At 55.7% G+C, this 8638-nt stretch overlaps 1 protein-coding gene across 1 annotated transcript; it reads right to left on the bottom strand.

The window, feature by feature from the left end:
• Positions 1-6020: 6020 nt before the first annotated feature.
• Positions 6021-7827, bottom strand: CTAM01_10272 (LAS seventeen-binding protein; the record flags this gene model as incomplete). The annotated part of the gene is made up of 2 exons (XM_060526288.1): positions 6021-7105; positions 7179-7827. 2 exons carry the CDS (start codon positions 7825-7827, stop codon positions 6021-6023), a joined length of 1734 nt encoding a protein of 577 aa, XP_060379061.1.
• Between the last annotated feature and the right edge of the window lie 811 nt (positions 7828-8638).

The raw sequence follows: 8638 nt of genomic DNA, 5'->3' as shown, positions 1-8638 counted from the left end.
CGCCTAGGTAGGTGTCGGCCGATCTGCTCTTTGACTTTCAATTGACATTCCCGTCAAGACGGCGCTATCAACGGGCTCCTGTTCCTGACTTGCGTATCGAGCCCGGCGCCAGCTGCAAGCCACAAGCTTCCAAGCTGAGAGGAAACGCCGGCCCACCGTCCCTCTCCGCTGGGATTCAGCGCCGAGTCGCCTGTGGATGGGCGCTAATTAGTGTACAGATTGCAGACGGGACCAAGAGGCTAGAGCAAATTTGGGCGAATTCGCAAGCGGTGGGCGTTCATTAGTAAGGCCATCTGCATGATTGTTGACTTTCCCTCCCTCTGGCGTGTATATGAGTGGCAGTTGAGTATTCGGCCTTATCAGATAGTGGGCTGTTAGACAGTGTTTGAGCGTGCCCTGCATGAGCGGAGGAAAAGGCGAAATGAGTGCCAAATGCAAGTTGAGTGTGAGGAAATAGGGTACGATTGAAAAACGAAAAGCAATGACGAAATGTTCATCCGTATCAGTCTGTCAGAGTTCACCATAACTGGGGGAAGAGAGGATCCTGATTCATGTGATCCATTCCTCCTCTCACAGACCACCAGATTCGATCGCCATCTTCAAATGTTCAATCTTGCCGCTCTGCCAGGTCTGTAAACGTGCTCGAGGCAATGTCACGCGATTGGAAGGTCCGCGGTTGCACACTCCATATACAACTATCCGTACCTACGGAGTATGGAAGTAGAAAATCATAATGAGCACCGTCATGATTGGTCAAGATGCCACCTTCTATCTGTCCCTTTTCCTCAGGTCCTCAGGGGTTCCTGCTTCGTTTTGGAGGGGTGTGAAGATAGCCGGTGTCTGTTCTGAACCCTCCCTCCCTCTCCCTCCTTCCTTTCTTTCTTCCCACTGGGAGCCAAAAAAAAAAACCCTAGGAAGGGACCATCTACCAAAGATGATCTAGGAAGGCGACAAAACAAGGAACTCAGATTCTACCTTCCGAGCCCACCGAAATGACCGCCCATCGCCAAGTACCGCTCCCGTACCCGCGAACAACCTGCAATCTCTCGCCTTCCCATGTGCCGAGCGACCCCAATCTTAATTATTTTCCCTCCCCCCACCCCCATCTGCAAACCATCCAAATTTCATCAATTTGCTGCTGCGAAGCCATCCAGGCCAACCCCTTCCAGTCGAGTCTATCCGTACGGATACCCGAATCGCGAATCCTCGTCTCCGTTCCAATTCATATCGCAGTGCGGCTCCCAATCGGGTCTTTCTGAAATAGACTGCTCATGGCATCATCGCGGAAGGGTTCCCAAGGGCCGGCGCAACGCGTTCGGTCCATTTTCGGATAGTGACAGATTTGACGGTCGAGGCCCTAAGAATTAAACGTCCCGTCGATTCAATACGGATACAGCAGGCAATGACTTGGCAACTTGGCCCGTGGATTTTCTCCATTTGGTGGATGGTTTTGCACGGCTCGGACAACTCTACTCGCTACTCAATCTATATACCACGCTGCTGATCATCGTCGATTCGCCTCAATCCCAGACCAGCCGTTTTCGACTTCGGTCAGCCGAAAGGGGATGATACTATCAGTGTCTCTCTTTCGGTCGATATCAAGAAACATATGGCGTCTTCCACGGACTCCCACGGAGTTGTTTCCGTGCAGCTACACCAGCTACGGATAGATGGCAGGAAAGGAACCCCTCTACAGAAACTGGATGGCCTATCATCAATTCGCGCCGAGTCGCCGCCTCTGCCACCAAACCCGTGACGCTGGTTCAGCCTGCATCGCCATCGTCATCGGCCCTCATCGGCCCTTCTGAACCCGCTCTGTTGTGCACTGTACTCTGGGCCACCTTGTTCCATCCGCTGCAGCACGATCAACACGAGCTGGTTGGCATTGCCCTACGGGTGCAGCGTCTTTCCCGAGTCCTGACTTGGGTTTGCGTGGTTGCCACTGAGGATTTTGCACGCTTCATACGGTGTACCCGCTAATACACGAGCACAGCCTGTTCTGGTGCCACTGTTTCCTGCCATCCGCCGCCTGCGCAGTATTACTCCGAATGAAACCCTCTGTCTGCCAGAAATCAAGATACATACGACAGAAGAGTTGCTATTTTTTGCACCACGAGAAAAACGGGCCGCCTTACGCGTCGTCACTCCTAACCGGACGACCCAGTTTGCACCGTCGCCTCCACCAAAGTGGCCAATTAGCTGCGCACTTGGCTACGCTCTCTCCTTTGCCGGCTGGTCCCAGAGGCCACAAACAGCTGCTGTCTTCCACGCTTGGTTACGCATTTGCCGCGATCCGAAAACAAAATACTTGCTTACCGCGCTTCTTCCAGAAGGTTGCCGCCCTGGGGAGGCTCAGCAGATCTTCAGCAATCGCCCTTATTGCTCCTACGTATTCGTACAACCGGCCACAGTCCCTTTCAGCGTCCTCAACGGTCATAGAACCACCTGGAGGCTGGAGCACTAAGAAGCCAGAGAGCCAATCCCATGTTCCATCCCGCTGGGATCGACGTCGACGAAAGACGGGAGGCGCTGCTTTCAAGCCAATGTCCTCTCTGGCTGGACAACTGCTTCGGGTACCCTGCGGTGCCTGCGACACCATGGTCCTAAAACGGACTGAAGGCTGGCTGAAAAGGGTCCGCCGTTCAATGGACTGTTACCCTGCAACAAATCATTTCTCGAGTCCATGCATCCTAGGGACCTAGACACCCCCAACTGACAGCGACGCTTCCCGATTCAGGGATTGTGCCGGCGCCGTTTGATTCCTTTCTGCTTCGACGAAACATGACGCGGATCCTGCTGCGAACCGCGGCCGATCAGCATTTCTCTGACAACAGACACGCATTCTTTGTTCCCCTTTCAAGCCATGGTGGCATGCACGCATGGTGGTGAAGCTCAACCGTCCAGCCACCCATCCCCAAACCACGGCGGGTGCTTGGAGCGGCAGCTGGCCCAGTCCATCAGACTTTCGGTTCGACGCCGTGAACCTTAGCCAACATACTTTCCAGCCTTCCACTGCATGCCCCGACAAGCGGGAAGCGCAGAGTCAAAAGTTGGGCAAAAGTCAATTGCGCCAGCTCTCCCCGGCCAGTCAAGACAAACATTTGGACTTGGCGATGAGCTTAATCGTCGAGAAATCGGAAATGTTTAGATGACGGCTGCACCAGCAAACCGGTCCCAACCGCGTGCGAATCGTGCAACGGACACAGAGTACACCCTGAAGCCCAGAATGAGGAAAAGAGAGAAAAATGGCGAGCATTACTGGACACGGTCGATCGACCTGCTCATCCCACCGCATCTGGAGAGCCCATTTAATGGACCCGACATGGCCTGACGGATCTGTTACCCATCAATTCAGCGCCAGTTTCCAGTGACCGTTTCCTTGGCGTGGGGATATCAGATGAAGAAGGGGTTGTGGGCAGTTGGAGTTTGGACTTTGCAGAGGCACACAGGCAAAAATAGGGGCCACTGGGGGTTCTGAACCGCCGGCGAAAGGCCGAAGCAAGCAACAAGAAGACTTAACCTCAGACGAAGGCCCAGAAAGCATTCTTGCTAAACGTCAAAAGGCGCAGAGAGACCTGCATATCCCAGGCCGTCTCATCGTCGTGGAGTCGATGACGTCCTCAGCACAACCTTGCGTACAAAATCCAGTCGTTAAGCTACTCCACCAGCTCATGGATCCGATCACCACGACTCACGAATTCCGCGCAGACTGAGAATTCTGAAATTTCGCTCAGCGAACCCGGCGACTCAGAACAGGGCATGAATCCCGCGATTCGAGCTTGCGGCTTTGGCGAGACAAGCAAAGTCTAGACAATCGTCACAAATGCGATGCACCGCCTTGCTGGGTATGGACTGGAATGTCGGAATCGATATCAAGAATAGACTGCCGGCGGGGGTAGTCTAACATACCTACCTCGAGGAATAGAGCATCTGGTACGGCGCCTAGCTCACATCTCAAAGCACCCGAGGACCAGCCATCCGTCCATTACCGCTGCTATTTTGGACCCAAGACAATCCGCACAATGAACGTCGTCTGAATTGCGTCAAAAGTTATCTGATGAACCCCTGCGGATCACCCAACTGATCCGTTTCACATCGCTTGAGGATCGCCCTGCTCGATATGGCTATTCCCTACAACAATATCCAGCCCGTTGGCCAACTTCCAACCAGTGACAAACACCATACACCATTCAGCGCTGGCGACGGCTCCGGATTGATTGTCACTGACCTAATGGATGCCATAATGCTAAACCTCTAACCACGCGGGACCGCACGGGAGCCGGCCGGCAGTTGGGCCGTGGGCCCCTGGACTACGCCGCACCATCGTCTGTCAATCGCTCTCCATACGGCCTGTCGGCTGCCATAGTGCAAGGGGTTATTTGGCGTATATCGCGATCTGCTTTCTTCCCTCCGCTTATCTCAGTGGCTCGATCAAGAACCGTATAGGGGTCGTAGCCTTGAGGCACTATTTCCGTTCGACCTCCGTTTGAATCCTTCTTGTCTGTTGTTGCGAGCGCGTCGGTGGCTCACAAGCAGAAGTTTGAAAGCATTCCTTCCAAAGTTCCAACAGATGCTGGACGTCCAAACCTACTCCTTCGAAAACTATCACTTTTCATCGACCCGACTTATTGATTGGGCCTCCATTTCTTTGCCCATCCCCGCACTTGGCCCGCCTGCATGATCTCCTGTGCTCACTGCGATGGCATGGCGGCTCTCAATCTGAGGAGGGCTCAGAACCAACCATTGCTTTTTTGCTTCCCTTGCCGGCCGCAACAGCAGCATATGTTTCTTTGCAATAGGACCATGCGTGCCCTTGGTTCGGGAAGGCCCTCCGAAGCCAACTAGGGCTAGCGTGCGGATGCAGCCAGCCAGACATGGCTTGCAATTGTGTCTGTGAAGCATCCGAAGCATGTGTACTTGAATGCAAGATGAAGCCGCGTACGATGAACGACTTGGCGGAAGCCAGTCAAAGCTCTTACTTGCTTTCTCCCTACGTCCTTATCAAATTGGGGGTTGCTGTTTCGCCAAGTTACCTCCCTAATTCGCACTCCAATATCTGTTCCAAGCGATGGGCAATTGGAAGATCTCGTTTTCTTCCTAGACCAAAAGGTCAAGAGTGAATGAACAGTCTTGCTCGTAGTCTGCTTTGCTTGCCTCTTCAGGTTTGCGATCTGTCGCACTTTCAACATACAAAGGTAAGGGAAAATGTGATATATACATGGGAGCGCAGCAAGCACGCAACAAACAGTCCACGGACTTCAACAGGCAGACATGTATCCCTCGTCCCACCCTCGTCCTGCAGCGGCCCCGGCCGTCATCTATTTCACCTTTTCTTTTTTCTGCTCTGTATGTGTAAGTGAGTATGTGTGTGTGTTTCTCTTCCCGTGTCTGAGTCTTCTCCCTCCCGTGCGCTTGTCAACTTTTTCTCCTTTTTCCATCTGGTGTGTGTAACTCGAATGCTTACTTTGGGGCAAGCAAAATCTATCTCGACGGCTGTGTGATCCCGGAGGATGTGTGGCCGGCAAGAGCCGAGGGCAAGGCGAGGCACGCTCTTAACAAGCGTGGCAGAGCAAAAGAAGTGCATCACACACTTACCCAAAGGAGTGGCGTGCAGGCTGCGTTCGGTTTGTTTTATCGGGCGACTGCGTGGCTTTTCTTCCGTTTCATTCTGGTGTTTCGAGGATGGGGAAGACCAACGATCTGTGAGGAGTTTTCTCTCCATGTTTCTATTCTGTTCTTTCCCTTGTGGACAGGGAAGGCGACTTAAACGTGATGATCGACGGGACGGAGGAGGTTCACGTAAGATTGAGGGGAAACGGAAGTGTCACGAATTGGTAAGTAACTATTGCAAATCTTCACTGTATGAGAAATTGATGTTGGTGGATATCTTGATCTGAATTCATCTATGCTAAGCTTAAGCATGCCAACCACTAAAAACGCCCATGGGGATATCTCTCTGGCCCTTTGCGAACACTCTTCTCTCCTATGCAAACCCATAATCATTTGCCCTTGCCACCTCTTTACTGGTAGTGGCCCTTGTGATCACCGACACCAGGCCGCGCCACACCGTCATCCACGTAACCCGGAAGCTGCTCCTCGCGGCTCAGACCACCCGAGGCGACGGGGCCACCCTGGCCGGGAGGGTGCGAACCTAGCGGGCCGCCGGCATCTTGATGGCCGTACTGCTGCTGCTGACCATAGGCTGGCTGCTGCTGGTGAGGGGGGATCGACCCGGGCGGGGCCTGCTGGCCGGGCGTCGCCTGGGGCAGGTGGACCTCGGGGAGAGCCTGCTGCTGCTCCGCGGTGCGGAGGGCCTCGTAAAGCGGGTGGGCGCCGGCGGGCCACATGCCGTTGGGACCCTGGGGCGGCACCTGGCCCTTGACGATCTGGTCCACGGTGACCTTTTGTCCGTAGAACGCGGCGTTGGCGTCCTTGCGCTCCGTGACGACGGTGCCGTCGACCTGGATGCCGGCGTAGAAGCCGCGGGACTTGACGTAGGAGAAGACGGGCTTGAGCGAGGTGCTGCTGCTCCTGCGCTTCTTATCCTTCTCGTCGGGCTTGAGCTTGCCGTCCTCGCCGGGTTTTGCGTCCGTGACGTGGTCGTTTGCGTTCTTGTCCTTGGGGTCGGGGTTCTTGCCGCCAAAGGAGGCGCCGACGTCCATGACGCCTCCGGCGCCGTAGGGGCCCGCCACGACGGCGACGTCAGGGCCGAGACTGACGCGGGTGGACATGAAGGCGGCGAGGGCGGCGGGGCTGTTGATGACGCAGACGCAGTCGTAGATGTCGACGCCGATCATGAAGCCGGCGCCGAGGGCGTGGACCTGGATGCCCGAGGGCGGGGACCAGGAGCCGTCGGGGAGGCGGGCAATGAGGATGCCGGAGCCGGTTGCGCCGGAGAACTGGAAGCCTACGCGGGCGGTGGTGAAGATGGCGAGGCCGACGGCCTTGTTGATGACCTTTGAGGGGATCTTGACGATGGCTTTGGGTTCCTTGCGCGCCTTTTCCTTGTTGGGCGTCGTGGGGCGCGAGCCGGTCGCTTCGGCGTGCTTGCCGGGCTCGAGGTGCTCGCCCGTCTGTGGGGGTACGTCGGATGTGATTCCCTCCTCTGTGAAATTGTGTGTTAGCCGAGTGCTCGATGGGGTTGTTTATGGTTGGGGGTGTGGTTTGAGGGGACTTACTGCAGAAGCTCTTGAGGATCTTGGCCGCCTTGTCGCACTCTCTATCCATGGTGGTGGGCAGGAAGCTCTGCGAGCCCATCTTATTGGCAAGGGCATTGATGGGCACAGCGGCCTTCATGCCCATCTGGGAGAGGCGCTCACCCCATCCGCGCTTCTCCTTGTGGCTGGGATCGGTAGCGGGCGCGATGTAGGCAGCGTGTGCGGCAGCCGGGTCGGTGTAAGGACCGCTCTGAGCGTGGCTCGGTGCTCCCGTGCCCGGAGGTCCCTCGAACTGCTGTTGTGAGTAGTGGTGGCCGGCGCCGTGGTCTGCGGGGTTGTAAGGAGCTTGCTGGCTCGGCGCCTGTGCGTACGACTGCTGCTGGGGAACGGAGCTGCCGGCGGCGTATTGCTGCTGCTGCTGCTGCTGCTGCTGGGGAGCATGTGTGAACTGCGGCTGGTTGGCGGGGGGAGGGCCCGGGGGCGGAGGAGGGAAGTGTTGCTGCTCGTGGCCGGGGCCGGCGGCGCTCTTCTGGTCCGGGTTGTACTGCTGCTGCTCATGGCCGGAGGTGTACTGGGGAGGCTGCTGTTGGTTGTTGTCGCCGGTGGGAGGGGGAGGGTAGAGCTGCTGCTCCGGTTGGATGGGAGGCTTCTCTGGGTTGGTTCCAGACATGATAAGAGGTGTCTTCCTGTCGATGACCGATCAGATTCGAGTTGATGAAATCAAGAACGTCGAAGTAGCAATGCAAGAAGGCGATGCAATTGCTATAGCTGGTAGCTTTTGGAAATGAGGGGTATCTTGGGATGGTAGCACGAAGGAGAAAAAGTGAACCGACGAGGAGAGAATCGCCGTGCGTTTGTTCCTTTTGTAGGTCTGGTGTTTGATGGAGCTTTACGGCAAGACCGATGGAAGTTTAATGAATTCTGCTGGGCGTAATGTGGCGTATACTGTCGTCAACGTGGATATCGTAGGCGTGTGAGGCTGAGCTCCTGGTAGCTTGTGGTCCAGAAAACGGGGTCAGGTGTAGATATTCTGCAGAGAGGCCTCTCAATGCAGATAGGGGAGAGTCATGTCATCGTTTGCCAGCTCACCACCACCAAGCCAAGCAGCAACAGCTCATACCTTGCACAGCGTGGGCGCCGTATGGTATGGGAGGGGAAACTTGGAGGGGCACGGCACCAGGGACACCAGGAAACGTCATGATGTGGCTGATGCACAGGGATGGCGGGAACCGACGGCACCGCTGCGGCAGAGGCGTGTGGCTGCGCAATTGGCTAACGCAGAGCGCCGGGGCCGACATTCCGACTCCTTACCAAAGATCTTTTTGATCGTATCCGTATTACCTAATACACTCCCACTCAAGTCACCTTACCTAAGCTGATACAGAGGTAGACGACCGTAGGTACTTCCTCACCTTACGTTAGTATCATAGTGCCCACGCCGTATTACCTAAGCAGTGCTAGGGCATGGGAGGCGTGGGAGG

This window comes from Colletotrichum tamarilloi (assembly GCF_030869305.1).
Source record: "Colletotrichum tamarilloi strain Tom-12 chromosome Unknown Scaffold_46.1, whole genome shotgun sequence".
Taxonomy (NCBI): domain Eukaryota; kingdom Fungi; phylum Ascomycota; class Sordariomycetes; order Glomerellales; family Glomerellaceae; genus Colletotrichum; species Colletotrichum tamarilloi.
This window is presented reverse-complemented; position numbering and strand designations above follow the sequence as displayed.